The sequence below is a fragment of the Dermacentor andersoni genome, chromosome 4, assembly GCF_023375885.2.
Source record: "Dermacentor andersoni chromosome 4, qqDerAnde1_hic_scaffold, whole genome shotgun sequence".
Classification (NCBI taxonomy): domain Eukaryota; kingdom Metazoa; phylum Arthropoda; class Arachnida; order Ixodida; family Ixodidae; genus Dermacentor; species Dermacentor andersoni.
Window position 1 is genome coordinate 32,121,473 of NC_092817.1, and position 20,853 is coordinate 32,142,325.

The window sequence follows — 20,853 nt, forward strand, 5'->3', positions numbered from 1 at the left end:
GAACATCAGTAAGTGTGTAGTAAGCACTGGAGAAATGATTCGTTACAAAGTATCACGTAATTAAACTAAATTACTTTAGGGTGCACGTTTCAATTGCTAAATCAACCCCGGTCAGCTGCTCAGGGTAGGCACACGTAGTAGGAATTTGTGGAATTGCGGACAGTGGCCAATTGCAGCACATGTGGTGTCAAGGAATTGACCAAACATCTCCTGTGTGACTTCCCCACATACGAAGATGAGAGGAGTACCTTTCGGACAGCTTTGGGGGACTTAGACGTCAGGCCTTTCATAGAGGAGAAGATATTGGGCCCGTGGCCTCGTCTGTCCGCTATGTGCAAGGCCACAAAGACGCCGCTGCATTTCTTGAAGTGCACCAGCCCCTATGACCGCCTGTGACTGACTCAGCGATGAACGCTTGTGTGTGTAACAGTGCAATGTGTAAACATATATCTTCATTGTCCTTTTGAAATCTCCTTTCCCCCTTCCTCAGTGCAGGATGGCATACCGGGTTCAGCCTGTTTGACTTCCCTGCCTTTCCATTACGACTTCTCTCTCTCTCTCTCTCTCTCTCTCTCTCTCTCTCTCTCTCTCTCTGAGGCTAGCAGTACCTCACCCCATTCCAGCTCAGTATCTATATATCCATCGACAAAAAATTCCACAACATACATTAGTGTTCCACATATATTTGTCCCACACTGCCGGACAGAAGCATTTAAGAAAAATACTAACTAAAACATGAATGTCATTTTTATGCAAGCTTCAAAGAACGGCGTCTCGAAACCGTTGCTATAGCTTTAGCAGTCTTACATCATGCACTCAGCACTAACCAATTAAATTCTTCTTTTGCGGCACGTTTCACAAAGTACTAAATAAGAGTGTTAGTGAGTCTCAGACAAGAAAGCAATTAATAATTAATTAACGTACATATTCTGATGCCCACCGCCGCTTATAATGCGCTGCTCGAAAAAAAACAAGCATTACTTTCACTGCCACAGGATAATCACGTTCACCTTCTTGAAACAGCTAGTCCAGACATGTGAATGTAATATAACAGATAGTTGCACCAGCTATTCCATTAACGGAAAAAAAAACTAGAGTGCAGGATTAACGAGACATTCGTTTCTCGCCCTGTACTCGCCGCGTCTACTCCCGCTTGTTGGGCTGAAAGCACGAGGAAGGGGAGAGCAATGAGGCTAGGCTCCCGAAATGCCTAAAAGGCTGTGCCACAGTAGTAGAACGGCTACAATATTTTGACGAGTGAAGCGTTGTTATGAAAACAGAATTAAACTGGAGCGCAGAGGCAGTGCCAAGAACAGCCAAAAAAAAAAGATGGGATGCTCCAGAAGCAGCGCCGCTTGTATAACACCTGGGTTCCTATTCACAAAGCATCTCTTGCGTAAGAATATTTCTTCACAGGACGGCGTTCGAGCGGACCCCGATCATGATGACGATGGGCGTACGAAAATGGAGGATCGACGATATGGTGCTTACGTAACACATACGTTCTTGTAGATACAGGCTCTAAGTAGCATTCAAGCCGGTACAATTACAATATTTGTTCGACTATTAAGGGGGAGAAAAGTTGCCGATATGACGCACTTCTAACTGACATCCACCGATTAATGACTGTAATCTCTACAGTCCTCATTTCGAATTAGACTTCTCCGACCGCGTCAAGATGCGGCGCTTCCCTCGACAAATGCACGACTCTTTGAAACCGCACACGTGCAGCTCCCGTGGCGCCGGACGTGGCATATGCAGTGCTGCCATACTTCGCGTCGGCCATGATCAGGACACGCGCGTGGCACAACGGTGGCTGCCCCATCGAGAGGTTCACGGCCAAGTACCGGCACCAGCAGGGAGTGGTGTGGACAGTGCTGGAAGCAGAGCAGCCGCAGAACAAGCCGTCCCTCGAGATGCACTGCCTCTCGCCGGCCAATTCCTACAACGTCGTGGTGACGGCCAGTAACAGCGCGGGAACCACCGAGAGGGAGTACGAGTTCACCACGCTCGCCGAGCCCACAGGTAGAGAGAGAGGTCAATGTATTATAGGAAAGCACGGTGTAAGAAATATCGTGTAGGAAAGTCAGAGGTCGGCCTGAGCTAGTACGCTCTCGCCTGCTACTCTGCATAGCGAAAGGTGGAAAGGGAAGGTAAACGAGTGATGAAAGATGTACTTTAACTGCGTTACGTGGTTGTTGTATACAAGCGCACAGTTTTGGTTGTACCTAGCACCCGCCGCGCAAGTTCGGTGGATATGGCACTCTGCTGTTCACCAAAAGATCCTGGGGTACGAGTGCCGAGATCAGCGGCCGCATTCCGATGCGGGACAAGTGCAAAACGTTTGTGGGCGTAGCTTAGGCTTAGATGCATGTTTAATAATGTCAGGTGGTCATAATTACCACGATGGTACATATTCAGCACGGACAAAGCAAAACGATCAAGACAGACTACAACGAAGCGCTCTGTCTTCGTAGTTCTTCGTCCACGCTGAACATGATGCATTGTGATTATCACCAACTAGCTTAGCGCCATGCTGTTTTTGGCCAAACTAATCCTAAGCCCATAATTACGGAGTCTCGCACAGCCTTAGGTGTTGATGTCGAGCGTCAAACTTTTTGAATCGGTCAGTCAACACTCACTCCCACGAGTACGCGAAATGTATGAAAGGAAAAGGGGACGTTGTGTGACGACTTATACTATAGCTATATTAGAGTCTCCTAGCATGATTTCTCGCCCGTACTTATAAATATGTCGTTCAATAGCTATATCAGCTATAGGCTCGGTTTCTTGCAAATTTATTGTCATGTAAAATCTGAATACGCCTCGTTTAAACGCTGCATTTCAGTGAAACCTTTGGAGGTACACGTGCCACCATTTGGACTGCCGGGTGGAATGGTTCGCCTAGACTGCGCACACAACTTTGGAAAGATAGCGGCGCACACCAGGTGGTACAAAGATGGTGAAGAGTTCTATCAATTTGTGCCGACAGGGAAACCTAGCATAAAGACATTCGAAGTGGAAGGAGTCAACGTCAATGTGAGTACCAACGTTCGCTTCCGCCCATAGCCACTAATTAAGTCCCGAATACGGTGAACAATCACTGACAATAGACTGAGTGTACTTCACAAAGCCGTTTCAGCCAAACAGAACGCCTTCTTTGTAATGAAAAAATGACACTCATAGGTCCTATAAGAGGCTGTAATTTGATACGTAATTAGGATAGGCCATCCCGCGCATTTTATTATATTGTCTCAGAGATCCGCTCGCATAGAAAGCATTGTACCCTTTACGAAAACACATGATGTATTCATATTAGGATCGACCCATCCACGCCTTTTTGCCTCCGTGATTGGCTCACATTATTTTGGTCGACACTAACAACGAAGGCCGGTGAGCGCACTGTAATGCTATCGGATTAATGCTTTCTTGTCCAATGTCTGTTGCAGGAGTCGGAATGCATTGCAAGAAATATTTGACAAGAAGATGAAGAAACTCCAAAACCAATCTCCAAAATCTGAGCGTCAAAAAATTATATTCTGATGTTTTATGCGCCAAACCACAATCTTATTATCAGCCACTCCGTAGCGGGGGAGTGAGTAAAAACTTTATTCTAAATGTCCGGCGATTTGGGCGGGGTGGGGCCATAAGCGCCCCAGCCTATGTGACGGCCTCGAGTCCTTGGACTCGGGCGGCTTCCTCGGCGTGCCGGACGGCCCACAGTTGATCCGCGAGGTCGTGGCTGAGTAGGGCCGCCTCCCAACGCGCCCCTCGGTTGGAAACTGCCATGTCTACCCCGTTCGTCGGTGATTCCTGCTGCTCGCTACCGGTGCATTCCCACAGCATGTGCTGTAGCGTCGCTCTGGCTCCGCACGCTTTACAATCGTCGGACGAATAAATTGTCGGGGTAGCAGAGGTGAAAGATCGCCGGGTTCGGACATGTGTGTGTCTGCGATTTCCTCCAGACAGCCGCCTGTTTCTTGTTTAGTTTGGCGTGCGGTGTAGGGTATTTACATCTGTTCAATCTGTAGTGTTGCGTGGTGTTCTGAAAGTGGTCATGCGATCCTCCGACGTCCGATCCCGCGTCGCTCTCGCGGTGGGCGAGACATCGGGATTGCCGGCGGGCGCCGCTGCTCGGCATGTAAGTCCTCGAGCCGCGGCGTGGGCCGTCTCGTTTCCCGGGAGCGGAGGGTACGAGGAGGGGCGAAGGGGGGGGGGGGGTGCATACGAGAGAACTGTCGTTTTTGCGGCAAATATTGCCATGTTGGATTTGTAGAATGCGGGCCGCTTCCCAGGAGATCCGGCCGCTAGCGTAGTTGCGTATCGCTGCCTGCGAGTCGCTTATTATCACCTCGGCGTCCGCGGTGGCTACCGCGACGGCTATCGCTGCTTCCTCGGCCGCTTCCGTCTCTTCCGTGCGTCACGCTCGCGACGCAAGCTCCGCTGTGGTCCGTGATTGCGACCGCGCAACCAAGTCGCCGGTCGTAACGGGCCGCATCTGCGTAAACGGTTTCTTTGCAAGTCTCGCGCGCGCCTGTGGCGCCGGCCAACGTGATGCGTCGGGTGCATGTTCTTGGGCAACGGCGAAACGACGAACGACAATGCGCTCGCGAATCGGTGTGGGTATCGCGACCTGCCCGCCCTGCGTCGAGTGGTAGCTGATGCCTAGCGTCTCGAGGATGTGTCGTCCGGTTCTGTTTGTTGCCAATCGCTCGTACCGCGCGACGTTGTGCGCTTCGATTACCTCGTCTAGCATATTGTGTAAACCCAGTTCGAGAAATTTATCCGTGCTGGTATTGATCGGCAATCCTATGGCACGTTCGTACGCCTTGCGTATGAGACGGTCTAGCTTCGTTCGTTCGGTCACCTGCCACTTCAGGTAGGAGGCGACGTACTTTATATCACTGGTTACGAACGCCTGTACCAGGCGGATCGTATTGCTTTCTTTCATTCCGCTATGTGTGTTTGTGACACGTTTCAGTAACCGAATCGTTTCATCGACCGCACGCTCTAGTCTGCGTACGGTTTCGCCCTTGTGGCCGTTGGCCGACACTCCGAATTAATTTTAACTGCCTGGGGTACTTCAACGGGTTGTCTCAACAGACCAATCAGACGCTCTTTTCGTTCACAAGAGGTCACTTTTATTTGCTTGAAAAACTAATAACATTGCCTACACTGAGCGGCTTGTCTTATCTAATTGGCTCACAAGAGGCGAGGAGCACGCTCAAGTGGAGGGGGATCCGATGGGGCCGAGCCACTGCACTGAAAATCGGTAACCGGATGAAAAGGGTGGTGCCAGCGTCTGGGATTGGTCCGCTTTCCCTTACTTAGCTTACGGTGGCTCGTCGACAATCGCGGCGGCATGCAACGGAAGCCTAAGAATGACGCTAAAACGGATTCTCAGCAAAGAACAGTTGGCAAAATGAGATCGTAAACGTGCCGAAAGTCCTCAAAAACGTTACACGGCCACGCAAAACGTTTTATTACGCGCAAATAAACCCATTCTCTCCAGCAGGTGCGAGTCGCCAGTACCTGAACGAGCGGCGGCAGCCATATCTTATTCCTTTCGGAACGGGTCAGCCTGCGGCTATTCAGAAAAAAATTCAGTTTTGTTCGGCATATTAATGACTCTTTAACGCGTATACGTCACTTTGACACGATGAATTTTTGCGGTTTTGTGACGCCGCGTGACAGGCAGGTGAAATGGGTGCAGCCCGAAAACTTTTGACCAATAGCCGAGGGCTAATGGCGAAAAGGCGTCGAATCAGAAATCACTATATTTTTCTTTTGTTCGGTCAAATCATGCATAATCAGTGTGTACACGTCAAATCAGATGGGGAGCTATCGCGGTTTTCGTGACGCCGCGTGACAGACAGGTGAAGTGGGGGTGGTCCAAAAAAGTTTTTGACTAATCGCGGGATGCTTATTGCAGAATTGGAATAGAAAAGTTTGGAATAGTTTTACGTTATAGCGCCTCTAATTACGCCACTTGTCAACACTGTGCCGCTGGTAGACATGCTTGTCCCTAATATTGCGAAAATGGCCATGTGAAGCAACACGCCGAGATAAGGCCTTTGTGTTGCGTCTGTGTAGCATATCAGTTGCCTTTTGTGGCACGGAAACTCCCCATAAATAACTTGCGGCGACACTTTGCATCGTTATGATGGTAAATTAGAAAGTCCGAAGAACCATACACTAACTCCAATGCTTTCATTCATTGGAAATTCATGAAAAAAAAAGCCTTCGACATGTTGCCTAAAACTCGAATGGGAGTTTTCGTCATATATATATATATATATATATATACTTGCATCTTGTACGATTCGGGGGCACAGAATGCAAGTTCGCTACTTCAGTGGTATAATATGGATGAGAAAGGGCTGAAGAATCAATTCTATAAGTACTTTGAACATATTTGATAGTCTAGCTTTCTAGCTGTAACTTGGTGCCTTAAAAATAAAAAGAAACTAGGGTTTTCGTGCGTCCACAAGGGTACGTTCTGTTAGCTGAGTGACCTCGGTGCCACTGCAGCTCCGTTCTGTACGAAGAAAGCTGCTAAGAAAAGCGTGGCGAACCGTCGCAAAGGCCACAACTCCTAAACTCTCAAGCCCACTGCATCGCTTACAATAACATAGTAATTGTCGTGACGTAAACTGTCTATCACATGCTGTCCGAGCGCGTGTTCTCGATGTCAAGCCTCTTACCCTGGGGGGCAACTGCGCATCAGATGAAAATGTTTTGATGTTGTTCTGTTCGCAGACGTCCCAGTCGAATTCCGGTTCGGTGTACCTTGAGAAACTCAACGCGTCGACAGCCGGCGTCTACAACTGCGAAGTCAGCTTCGAAGAGCCTCTACTACGCAGCACGGCAAGAGGGGAGCTCATGATTGCCGGTAATCCATTTATCCACCATGCAGCCTCGTCCACTCAGAAGGGGACATATTTTTTTAATGCGAAAGCATAATATGGCTCATGAAGCAGAAAATCCGGCGGCGTGGCCGGAGATGTACAAAAAGCCGCGTGGTCACGGAGACGCACTCGTGGCACCGCTCGTGCGTTCGTCGTCGTCGTTTTCTCGCACAGCTGGCTCCGATGCCGCTCATCATGCCAGCGTTCCCATACTTCCCCTCCCTCTGCGAAGGCGCTGGCGGCACTGGCCCACTGGCAGTCGGTGCGGCGATTTCGGCGAGTTCTGCATTGCGCTCCGATGAACAAACCTTCAGCTGAGATGGCACAATATGTCACGTGGTCACAGAGACAGACCGCGCCGATGGCCGGTCTATATGTAGCGACGCGCGTCGCGGCGCTGCCAGTCGATGCGGTGAGTTCTGTCGTCCGCTCCGGTGGGCGAACCTTCGACTTGTCATTCAGTAGCTGTGCCCCGCTCCTTTTGACGCCCGCTCAAGCACATTACATGTGATGTACTTTATATTGTACTTTTCGTTCATACCCCAGTTGTAAGCGTGCCTACGGGTGAATAAATTTCCTTGTCAGCGAACGAGGCCGAGACACGTGACGCGGTACATGACACAAAGCAACGTGAAAACAATGCGATTGCGTTCCGTAAAACGAGTCGTCATCGGGTAGACGCCGCAATGCTTTCGCATTCATCCACGCAAGGATGCTTAAGTGTCCTTGTTAAGCATGAAATGCTCTTAGCTCCCTCAGGCGACCTTCAAGTGACCTTGAGCCAAAAGCCAGAGCCGTTATCGGGGCACCCAAATGAGAACATCCTGATAGGTTGTGAGAACAAAACGCGATCATCCGGGCAACCAGTCAAGACCGCATCACATACGCTACTTACTTCCCAAATAAGTTACAAAAAGATTTCTTACGAGTTCTTCCTAATGTTTCTTCACAACATCACTCAAGCTGTAACTTCTAATACGCTGAATTTTTTATTTGTCATTTCGAATAGCGACGTTCAAAAGGCAGATACGGGGTACTACACACTTGATTGTCACCTTTTGGCGCTGAGTGCTCCCTTCAACGCCAGAGGTCCGCGAGTTCCGCGGCGCGTCCGGCGCGCCGCGAATGGCCGTTTGACCGAAACGGTACTTGCAAATAGGTTCCGTCTTTGACAGGAAACTATTGCGTCCGTATGGAACAGTGCACAATGCGGCATGGTGCGGTGTAATGTGGTAGGGTGTGCCGCCGCGAACATGCACTGCACCCGTTTTAAGATTTAGCTAGTATCATTGCCAACCAATCTGCTTTGCCGGTAGCCATTTCATGCTTGCATCTACCCTCGATTACGAGAGAGCCAGCAATTTTTCTAGAGACGTATATCCTGTGCGTAAAGGTATTACACTGTACGGATCACGGAACCGAAGATAGATGTGAGCAGCAGCGCTCCTGGCGCCATCTTTTGAAGCGGACACTAAATAGAGCATACACAACGGAATAGAAAATATCATATTCTACCTAACTGCTGTTGCAAAGTCGAAAGTACCGTTTAATCAGTCAGTCAACATGATTCATCCAATATTTTCTCACATTTGTGTAAGGAAATGTTTCCCCCTGCTGCGACATGTGGCAGAATAATCGAACGTTAAGAGTAGCAGACAGCCAACAGTATAGAGGAAAAGACAATGCCAACCGTTCAAAGGCTTCACGTGTGCTCACCAATTCCTGCGATATATTTCGAGAAATACGGCACACACCATGCGGCAGTGGGTCTGTGATGGTATAGCTTTACACATCACTTCCGAGGCACTTTAGCTTTCCTGTAATGTAGACCTCCGGCTCTGCTAGGTGTGTTTGTGGGGTAGTATCAGCTTCCGTGCGTGACGTAGGCGACACTTCGTGCATTTTTATTCTGTTAAATATTTCTCGTTTGCTTAGCCACCTTACTTCCTGGCACATTTCACGTCATTCCAAGTTACCTTCCACTCTCCCTTCACTTCCGTATTTTATTTTCAACTGATGTTTCTTCTGTATCACGGTACTAATTGGTCCTATCTGGAAGAGGGAAGAGGGGTGGGGGATTGCGGTGTCCTATCCACGTGGTTGTGCATCGGTACCATAGCAAATCATCCTCCATATGATCAATTATGTTTATTAAAATCCTGTGAGAACAACCAAAAGCCCTAGCAGCAGAAAACACTCCTGGAAATCCCAACAGCAAGCTCAAAACCTCACCCGAAATTAAGTTCTGGCTTACGTGGGTGCTCAGACCCGCATCTCCAACTCCGGATCGTCCATATGGCCGAAGACGCCGCTAAAGCGCAAGGCCTGGCCACCGCCTGAGAAAGAAGAGGACGGGCCCTCTCACTCCAGTCCTCACTAAACCCCATCTCGGACAAAATAAGGTTTACTACTACTACCACGCGAGAGCTAGGAAATTTACATATGTCCAGAAGGCGGCTTACTCGCCTTCAAAGTGTACCCAGCTGGTTCATCACCAGCAACAAACTTATTTTCTGTTCTTTTCTTTGGTCACGCAGAACGGCTACCCGCAACGCCCCGTATATTAACCGACAGAGACACCTACCGCATCGGGGACACCGTGAAGCTGAGCTGCGTTGGGGTTCGGTCCAATCCGTCCCCGGCGCTTTCTGTGTTCGTGAATGACCAGCTCGTGAACGACGCCAAGACCAGGCTGGAGGCACATCCCGACGGGCTACCCACCGTCAGCGTTGAGACTACCTTCGCGCTGGGACAAGAAAAAGCGCAAGGCGGCCACGTTAGAGTGAGATGTGAAGCTATATTCTCGGACGCCTTTTCGGCAACGGTCGAAGATAACATTCGCGTCGAGCCTCGGCGGCTGCATTCGAGAACCTCCTCTCCTGAAGACCCGTGTCTCGAGAAGGCGTGGACAATTTTCAAAAGAGCGTGGATGCATTTTGCTGAAGCTCACAACGACTCAGTCGATAACGGCAATCAGACATTTTCAACTGTTCAATAAACGCAAGTGGCCGCACACTTCCGTCACTTTCGCCAGTTTATATTTATTTTTACTTATTTTCAATTTGCAAGCATAAGAACAATCACATAAAGAGAGAGAGACAGAGAGAGAGAGAGAGAGAGCAAAGAGCTGGACGGGAACTCCCGCAAGGAGGAGCACGATACATGCCTGCTCTAGAGTTACTGTATATGCTACCGAAAGTAGTATACACTATGCGTTATAACAACACTTTCCAACTTTCTACATGAACACACAGCACTGAACATCGGAAACTGAAGTGCATGCACACTATACGAATACAAAGTACATATTAGTCCTCAAGTTTAACTAAAAAGTTTTACACATTGACAGTGGCCTGCCCACTGTACAGTTTATACCATATGTATGCCAAGCAATAAATCATTAAAAGATGTTGTCCGCCATTTATCATATCGAGAAGCGTGTTGGAAATGCTATCGACGAGGAGCGCTCGGGCCGTGGAGCCACAGCCAACGGGAACTTAAGCGCGTTTCGCTGCTACAGACGTCGGGCGCCGGTTCTTCGCTCAGTGATACTTTGAAAATTTGACGCTCTCGCATAAAAAATATTTAAGAAATTACGGCGCAATATACGATTATAAGACCTATGGTATTCTGTTGTCAGACCTCTCACATCAGACCCTAGGTCTTATAATCGTATCTTACACCATGATCCTTCTTTTTTAACTTGCGCACCTTGGCTAATGTTAGCTGGGACACGCGGTGCATCCATATTTACCGTAGCCGTGGTAGCGTGCAGTGCTCAGCAATTCAAAAGGGATACTCGAAGCTCATGGCTGCTGGCCAGCGCTTTCTGTGCCACAGTTGTGGCCTGCGGAAACCGAGGTCTAATTAATTCATTGTTACGCTTATAGGAAAATAAGGACTTATGAAGAAAAGTAGGAAACGATAGGCCGAGCGCTGAACATCAACCGTTTTTACTCTTACAGCAGAGCGGGGAGAGTAAAAACCGAGACGATGCATTGTGGAAATGCGAAGAAGGCGGCTGCATGGCGGCTGCATTTGGTCCCACCAGTACTCACCGGTGGCGCAAGAAGCAGCGGCCACCATGCGGTCCGAGTACGGCGTTTAATAAGAATGATAATGTTTTTTAGAATACAAGAGCAGTATCCAAAAGCGGCCCTGCCAAAGCCAAACAAGAGGAGAGGGGGGGGGGGGGCATTTCCCGACAGCTGGAGACATCAGAACGCAATCAACGAAAATGGATTAAATAACAGGTTTAAATTAAATAAACTTAGAAAACTTCATTTCTTCACAGCTATGCGGCCACTCATCGGGAACGTCTCTGCAATCAAATTACTTAAAAGGAAGCGGTATGCAAAATTCCCGAACACGCGTCTCGCACCTGGTGCGCACACGAGGACACGCAAAACGCGCTGACGTGGATGGAGCTCTCTGTCAGGCGTACAAGACAGGCAAAACTATTTTTTCCAGATATACTTCAATACGATTGTTTCTTTAAACAAATGAGTGAGTCACTGAGCATCGTACATGTATACAAGTACCCAAGAAAGCGGGCGGAGGCGCAGCCGCTGTAGCCCATCGCACGTGTCATGCAAAAGTCGTTCTACCGATGGCGTGTTTTTTTTTCGCTTTATATTTCCTTCATTAGGAATATATACTTGATCGCAAATGTAAACCCCGTTCATAATGATGGTTAAATTACTTTTTTTTCATATTTCAATTGAAAAGGACAGTTGTTTCCCGTGCGCTTTCCTTGACCTCATTGTCTGCTGCCTTCACATTGTTACTAAATCAAGGTTGTCACTGAAAACCGAGCCCCTCGGTTCGGCTGATTCTTCGCAAGCTGCACGAACCCGCTAAGGACACGCACATGCGGCTATAAAGTATACCATGTCGAATGAGCCACGTGGTTCTTGCAAGACAATATATTTCCCCGTGGTCCTTACAACTCTATGTAATATCGTCTCCAGAACCCGCACTTTGCACAAGCGTCGTCAGGGAACTATCAGTTGGTGTTGGCTGAGAAAGAATCAAGTCGGGCCTCAATCAATGGCGTCGAGAGTGGGAGGCATATTCCTACAATGCTCGAAGAAGTCTCACTGAAATAAAAAAAAAGGTGCTCGAAAAGGCCCAGTCAAGGTGTCTCGGCTTTAGGCCTGCTTCTCGCACAAAAGGGCGTTTGTAGGAGGAAAACACGAAACGTATGGAGGCGAGTCCTCACAATAGTTCCAATACCGGCATTCTAATGTAGCCAACAGAGCCACCGTGAGAGGTGCTACAAAAAAATTCGCTGAATAAAACGTACAGGTCCTCGCACCATACCTCAGCGACAGCAATGCCATATGGAATGCATTACACCTTTGATTATATTGCTTCCATTATCAGCCTGCGTTAAAAACCCTATTAAAATCCTTCCCGGGACACACGTCGTATACAGTGGTTATCGTAATCGGCCCACCCATGCTTTCAATTGATTACCTGGCCTCTGGGATCATGTGCCTTTATTTTGCGTCGGCACCAACTACGAAGACGGGTGAGTGTCCTGAATAACGCTGTCGCAACAAAGGTCGCGATTCCACGGTACTCCTGCTAGGTTTCTGTCCCGGGTGTCACCCGGAACCCCTACGCGGGGATTTAAAGGTGAGTATATAGCTCAATCGCCAGACAAGTGCCTACACGCTACAAGGAAGTCAAGAGAGGACGGCTATAGCCACGACATTAGGCTACGCGTGCCTGCGTGCGTGCTGCGTCATATTCGCGAGAAATGCGCCCTCCACTGGAACGTTTGCACGGTGTTCCAAGAGTGTTACAACATATCAGCAACACTGCATAACCATAATTGCGCCCTGGGTTGAAATCGCCTTTCGGTATGATATTTGAGCGCCACTGGCGCCTCCCCTCCGCACCACCACCATGACGACCTTGGGAAACCGACAATCTCGAAAATATGTGTCAAAATAAGTGAGATATCCCCCCTCCCGAAAACAAATATACAAACCTCTAGCAGTGCTTGAAGTGTTATAATATTACAACCATTCCTAATAAAAGCATCTCTGAAAGGCACATTTCTCTTTATTCGCAATCGCTCGGGTAGTTTGAATAGAGTAACAAAACACCGTCGAATTGTTTACCACTGAGGCAACGTGTGCCTCTATACATTCGCAAGAGGCTCGAGTCAACAGCCGACAAGCCAATTGCGCAGTTGATGTGTCGCACGTGAGTGTAATAGGAGCAGGCTTCTGCAAACGCCCGCCTTCAATGTAGGCAGGATGGGTGCTAAAGTCCCACGCTCGCTGCTAGACAACCTTGAGCCCCAATTAAGCGTTCTCACGCTTTCAGCAGCAAGCCGTCTCAAAAATATTACGGTGGTGAACTATGAGCTGTCTTTGCACGCGATTGCGTTGCGCGACTCATTGACAGAGACGGTGTAGCGCTTCTGGTGGAGAGAGTTTTCGTCAGTATTAAAGAGAACCACCGGCTGGCACTCCGAGGAGTGACTTTACTGAAGACCGTACCGTCCTCTGCTGGGCAAAATGACCGGTCTTCGTTCTAGATGGTTTCCTGAACCGTGCGTGTTTGTCTTCTTCATCTGGATTGCGACGTGTAAGTGATCAGAGCTTTTCTTTTTCTGTTTTCTTTTTCTGAGGAACGAGGGTTGATACGTAGAAGCCAGATGCATATTGCCCACCGATCAGCAAGGGTTAATCTCGCGAACGTTCTACACTGAGCAGGAACGTAGAATATCTAAGCATTGCACATTTTTTTATTTAATTTGCCGTACACTTGAGATAACACCAAGCCCTCAGTAAATATGTAGCAGAGGTTTAGCGCACTATTAGAGAGCTTTAGGATAGGGGCATCAAATTCTTGGAGTTCCAAAGATCTTTGCGTGCGATAGATTTGGGTCAACCAGGAGGTTCGAGTGATAGAAAAAGGTTTTGCATTCGCGATTTGCGTCTTGCTACCACACTGCCACCGCGGCTAGAACGACGAGCCACGATAAGTAATAACATAAAAGTTGATACAGTGATACAGTTGATACGTGTGCGCATTTACAGAAATGCAGACATACGTGATACGTGCGCCTTCAGCACACGCGCTTTATTAATTTTAATAATATTCGTGAGTGGCAATCGCGGGTAATCACCAGCCAACAATTTACTGCGCTTAGTTCTATTTGCCGTCCTCAGCCAACACAATACAAATTTGGGTGCGGCAACCATGAGGCCAGCGCGGTCTCAGATCAACAACTGATCTCAATAACACCGACGATTCATCGTTCGGCACTTGCATGAAATTAGAGAAAGAGATAATCTACATCAGCATTCGTATGTGAAGAACGTCGCTAATTGCCCAGAAATCAGGCCAGCGTGGTCGAAGAGGTGAACCATCATTTCGATGCGGGCCACCATGCTCGTTGATGCAAAGCTTTGGGCACAATTAAGTTTGCAGCGACACGCTGTATCTCAAAAATGCCGTGCTCGAAACCCCAAACATCCATGGTGCTCGGCGCTAGCGCAGTGGCGACGACGCCATTTGCTTGAAGCCCCTATTCCAAAGATCTCTATCATAACCTCTGTGTTATTGCTGGATCTTGAGCAAATGCTCCTGCGTGATTTAGGCAAGAAAGCAGGTTACGTTGAGGTTCGGACGAACCATACAAGCAAGAAAATGGAGATTAAAAAAAGGCTGCTTAGTTGTTGTTCTTTTTTGAATGTCAAACATCAGTATTGTGGGGAATATAACACGTTAACATTATACCAGTTTGCGTAGTTAATGGCTGCCTAAGCATCAGTCCGCACAAAAAGAAATTTGATAAGTGCGACTTCTTCTAGTGTTCGCTGAACAAAAATTGCCTAACACAAATTGCTATTGCACCGGTCATTACTATAGCGCTCAACAGATGTGCCGACTTTTCGTTACAGGCGCAACTGGTCCGGCGCAAGCTGTCAGGATAATCGAATTGAAAGTTCCCGAGACGCCAGCTCACGGATCCACTGTGACGCTCGAATGCCTCTACGACTTGCAGAGAGATCAGCTGTACAGCGTCAAGTGGTACAAAGACAGCAGAGAGTTCTTCCGTTATATGCCTCAGGAAAAACCCAGCAAAAAGCTATTCAATATCAAAGGGCTCACTGTAAACGTAAGCGGTGCCTTCATTACACGTCCGATTGAGTCGTAATGAAAAAAAAATGTATTCGGAATGTGCTATAGTATTCGAAACATCGAATCCAGTAATCTTCGTTATTTAACCCACATTCTACACAACTTGATAACCGGAACCTTAGATTAGACGTTGGTAGGCGATCGCGTTGAACTATAATGGTTGCAACAGCCCGAGAGAGGAACAACTTGGAAGTGCCACTTTCACGGTCAGCTATTAATCAATCTCAACGAGTAATATTTAGTCGTTTCTTCAACCCACTGCAACAAACGGCTACGCTTCTGCAGGTGTTGCAGCACATATACGCCGGGTTTTATGCAACTTGTAGAGCAGCAGATCACTTTTGTCATGCACGACATTTTGCAATTTCTTAATCAGAATGTTTTAACCATAAGTTGGTAACAGATTTGATGTAAATATATATCAAATATTGTTTTTTTTTCTTCAGTAGACGTTAATATCTTTGCATCACAAAAGTGATATGTTCGTTTCTCTTTCTTTCTTAATGTCTTCTTAAATGAGAAAATATTCAATATCCGACTCGATTGTTCGAAACCAGGTGTTCTTATAGCTATTTTTCACATGCTTGTAAACAATTAGATTAATAACTTCACCATACAAACACCCTTGAAAATTACCTCAATAAAGTGCAGCTGACCACTTTAGCACGTCGGCATCTTTCACTTGCGTTTTCAGATTACTACAACTGACACACTTCTTGTAATATCTATGGTTATAGAAATACAAGGTGTCGCTCCCAAAATCCTAAACTTACATTAGACGTGGTAAAAAGAGTATATGGGGATGAAACCAAGAATGCGCTCTTCGTTAGCAGCAATATAAAAGGTAATATTGTTTTTAATGATCGGATATATTCGCTATATATGCTTATTGATATGACGGCACATGTCCCACTTCAGAAGTGATAGGTCGTCCTTGAAGAGATATATGACGGTTGTTGTTGTTGTTGTTGTTGTTGTTGTTGTTGTTGTTGTTGTTGTTGTTGTGTTCCCAATCTTCAATAGGAGCGTCAGCTTTTGCAGAAATCTCAACGCAGCCCATGAATTTTTTATTGGCTAAATTGACTTATTTAACATTAGTGATTAGCTAAATGGTCACAACCCAAACGTAGCTCGTCATTTCTCATCAGAGCGGCCTAGGGTCGTTAAATCCAAAATAAAGAAGGGTGGCCAACAAATGGAGAAGTACACTGTGGTATAAAGGTCAGAAACAGGGATAGCGTACCTCATAAATACCGGCCCACGTTTCAATAGGCGCACATATCCTCGTCAAAGACGGCCTTGTCATCCTCGGTGGTTTAGTTTCACAAGGAACATCAAACGACAGCGCTCTTCCTCTTTTTTTTTAGTCTTCCTTTGCAGCCAGCCGCCGCCGGCAACGACTGCCACGTGACGTCACCTTACTAACCTTTTAAGCTAACCCGCCGACGATGACAAGGCCGCTTCTGACGAAAATAGGTCCTCCTATTGAAACGTTGGCCAGCCTTTACAAGGCACCTTACCCCTGTTTGTAACATTTATAGCATAAGGTTGATAAATGTTTGTTTTCAGTCTTCTTTGTTTAGGCTTTGATTTCTGTTACATATAGAATAATCTACACGGTAGTAAAGGCAGTCATTGTTTATCTGAAGCAACTGCAGTGGATGTATATTGTATAATTACTACCATCTCTTTGTCCTATTAAAACAAAAAGAGAAATGAAAGCACCTTCATAAGCGTTAGTGTAACAAAGTAGGAGGAGGAGGAATGAACGTTTATTGTGAGAAACAGCGAGAAAGTGTTCTTTCTTCGCCCTAGGTGGGTGGCTCTCTTAGTCCAGAAAGCCGTTGGCTAATGCCGCACACGGGCCCGGTCCACCAGGCTTCGCTGATCTTCCAGGTTCTGTGCCTTCAAGATTGCCTCCCACGTTTCTTCGATCGCCTGTAACGGTTCTCAGGCATCATCCCGACTGTTTTTCTCGCGGTGTGGGCATACCAACACCATGTGTTGGAGGGTGTCTGGTACATCACAATATTGGCATAGGTATGAGAATATGGTGGGGTGCATCTGGTGCATGATAATTTCATGGACATACATATTCGTTTGTAGTCTGCGGAGGGCGGTGGCTTCTTCCTTGCTTAATTTTGGATGTGGTAGAGGATATTCTCTTCTTTCCAGTCGGCAGTGTTACAATATTGCGGCGTAGTTGATGGGAATTTCCTCCACCCTCGTCGCTTTCCGGAGACCGTGGGGCAGGAAATCCCGGCTGGTATGCTCTCGGGCGACAGCATGTGCTGCTTCGTTTCCTGCCAGGTATTCGTGGCCTGGGGTCCATGCGACGTAGGTTTCGGGTAGTCCTTGGCATCTTGTTATTTCATTTAGAATCTTCACTGCTGCGGCAGAAATTCGGCCTTTTCGTAGGTTTCTACATGCCATTTGCGAGTCGCTCAAGATGATTGCTGTGTCTTTGCATGTGGTGATGCCGACGACGATGACCACTTCCTCCGCCGTTTCTGGATTTCTGGCCGGTATAGTGGCAGCGACTAGCTCATTACCTTCGTTGTTGGTCACAGTAATTGCGTATGCTCTTCTACTTGGGTATCTTGCCGGGTCTGTATATCTCGTGTTAGAGTCCTTTGAGTATTTCTCGCTGAGCGCTCTAACTCTTGCTTGTGTTGTGTATTTTTCGTATGTTGCATGCATGTTGCGAGGTATTAGAGCGACTGAGATAGAGTCACGAAGAAGTGGCCGCAATCGGGCTTTCGCATCTGAGTCTGCTATGAATTTTTCGCTGTATGCGAGTTTGCGTAGTACTGCTCTGCCTGTTTGAGTCAGCTTAAGGCGTTCCAGCTGGCTGGCTTTGTGCGCTTCGTTCATTTCTTCCCAGGTGTTAGGGAGGCCAAGTTTGAGGAGTGTCGTGGTTGAGGTCGTACTGGCAAGTCCTAGTGCGCTCTTGATTTCTTTTCTGATGTTGATGTTGAATTTTTCAATTTCAGCTTTCTTGAGGAGTAGATACAGGGTGCCATATGTGATCCGGCTTATAAGGAGTGCTTGAATTAATTGGACAGTTTCTTGCTCTTTAAGTCCTCTTCTTTGGGTGGTCATACGCCGAATGAGATGGGTTCCTTGTATTAGGATCTTCTGAAGCTTCGGAAGTGTAGCTGCGCCAGAACCGTCTTTATGTATTGTGAGGCCAAGGACGCGGAGGGAGCTAACTTGAGGGATATCGATTCCATTGAGTCACGCATTATTACTTAATATAGTGAAATGTTTGACTGGAAGAAGACATTTTGTTTTTTTTTTTGTTTTTTTTGATAACGATAACAGTCAAGACCGTGCAATAATGGGCGAAGTTCAAGAAAAGTACGGGCTGCGGTGCAACTATTTCCAAAAACTAAAACACCTCTGATTTGACGTCCGCAAGTCTCAATGGTTAGGGACGTAGCCGGGTTTGTCGTTTGGTTTTTCTTTCTCTCCTTTCTTTCTTTTTACCGGTGACCTGGCACAAAAATATACATGGTTGCAGAAATAATGAGAATGGTTTGGTTTGAAAGATTTACGTGCTTCTTGAAATTTAAATGCCAGTCAGTCTAATATTCTCGCCACAAGACAGAATACAGCAATCACAGACCAAAACAAAAAATTATATTGCTTTCAGATCGCTGCTCACGACTACTTGCATTTGATTCCAAAAAATATATCACATAAAAAGAATATAAAAAAATATATTTATGAGGACGAAACCAGTCTCGAGCCGATGCTCCAGAAAAAAATTGTGACAGTTTTCAGCGCTGTCACTTTTTTTATCGGTGGGTTTAAAAAACAAGACGCAGTAAAACGAATCCTTCCTTCTTCCCTTAATGCAATATCGGTTTTGCAGGTCGCAAGCAGCACCAACACTACGATAGTCCTTGACAACGTGCGGCGGTCTGCCTCTGGAATTTACAGATGCGAAGTAGCAGGAGATGCACCGTCGTTCAGTTATGACTCGGCTGAGAAAAGGATGGATATCATAGGTGAGTGATACCCGAATTCGGCGCAAGGTTGGTTTATTGGTGAATCAGTTTATTCGTTTAGCTTAACGCCCGTAAAAAAAAACACGCACACACACAGAGTGAGAGAATGTGATGAGGCACGCTATACTGGAGAACTCCCAGTTAATTTTGACTGTCTGGATTTTCCTAATGCACAGGCAATTCTCTGCGCACTAGAGTTTTCGCATGTTTATACCTCCATCAAAATTCGACCACCACGGGCAGGATTCGTACACGTGACCTTGTGCTCAGCAACAGAACTTAGCCACCGAGGCTTCGCTGCGGGTGAAACAAGTACGCGAATCCCGCGTATGCCGGCCGTTTCAGCGATGACTGCATCCGCTTATCAAAAGCGAATGATTAGAACTCAAGTATATCTTTTTTCTGTTCGAAAGTTAAAGCAGAAGCGGGCAGCACAACCTGGGCAACAAAGTCTAACTGGCCTTAACAAGCCATTAAACTAACTGTACTTCACTAATTGCATTAGTAGATTTCGCGCGTGTAGCATAGTTGTAGAATTAGAACCAGCCAGTGTTCAAGGCATGTCCACTGAGTAAGAGTTCTGAGAACAGCACCAAGTTAAATTATTTGTATAAAAAATGAGCGACGTAGACATGGAGTACTACTCGCTGCCGCTTTTCTTCTTTGAATGCGGCTCAACTGTTGCTTGTTTTAATCCAACTTCTACAGAAATGACTTTATCGATAGACCAGCCACCAATCGGCGTTCTCGGCGGTTCCGTGCGTCTGAACTGCGCACACGACTTCGGTGGATTGCCCCTGTACAGCTTCAAGTGGTTCAAGGACGACGAAATTCTGTACAAGTACGTTCCTGGCAACCGGTCACCAGAAGAACTGTTCAGCGTGCAAGGAGTGACGATAGACGTAAGTCCATGCACTGCCTCAAGACTCACGCGAGGCCCTCCTCGTATAGCAGTATATAGGGCTGTACGGGTCTTTGAATGCGGTCATCCAACTACTCAGGAAAAGTTCTTCACTAGGACATGCCCAAAATTTTGGCTATACACTACAAGTTGTAAATCCCCGTTCAGGGAGCGTCGTATACAGAATCTTTTCAAAACGTTTCTCAGGTGCCGAGTTAGAAGCAAATCAAGTGTAAATCAATGATGCCAGAAGGCGAGTAACCCTCCCGCTTCAATCTCTCTCTCTCTCTCCCTCTCTCTCTCTCTATATATATATATAGAATATATATATATATATATATATATATATTCTATACTGACCTGAGCAATGCCCAGAGCAGCCACGATACCTCCATTCGAAGTAGTATAGTAATCAACAGGTTGCAGGCGCTCCTTCTATAAATAGCGATGAAGTTAGAAGGGCTTTGTAAGATATGAAACAAGGAAAAGCGGCAAGAGAAGATGGAATAACAGTTGATTTAATCACAGATAGAGGAGACTTCATGCATGAAAAGCTTGCGGCCCTTTACAGTAAATGTCTCACGACTTCAAGGATTCCATAGAACTGGAATAATGCAAACATTACGCTAATCCACAAAAGAAGAGGCGTTAAAGAATTGAAAAATCAGAGGCCCATTAGCTTACTTCCAGTATTGTATAAGATATTCACCAAGATAATTTCTAATAGAAAAAGGGCAACACTTGACTTCTGTCAACCAAGAGAACAGGCAGGTGTCAGGAAGTGTACTCTACAATGGATAACATCCATGTCATCAATCAGCTAATCGAGAAATCCGCAGAACACAACCAGCCTCTCTATATGGCT

At 46.8% G+C, this 20,853-nt stretch overlaps 1 protein-coding gene across 1 annotated transcript in view; it reads left to right on the plus strand.

The window, feature by feature from the left end:
- The window catches only part of LOC126536631 (uncharacterized), a 101,820-nt gene that overhangs the window by 24,696 nt on the left and 56,271 nt on the right, over positions 1-20,853 (plus strand). The window contains exons 8-13 of the mRNA XM_072287593.1: positions 1,732-2,025; positions 2,849-3,039; positions 6,760-6,892; positions 14,834-15,051; positions 18,952-19,087; positions 19,796-19,989. Coding sequence (XP_072143694.1) covers positions 1,732-2,025; positions 2,849-3,039; positions 6,760-6,892; positions 14,834-15,051; positions 18,952-19,087; positions 19,796-19,989 — 1,166 coding nt within the window. The remainder of the gene's footprint in view (positions 1-1,731; positions 2,026-2,848; positions 3,040-6,759; positions 6,893-14,833; positions 15,052-18,951; positions 19,088-19,795; positions 19,990-20,853) is intronic.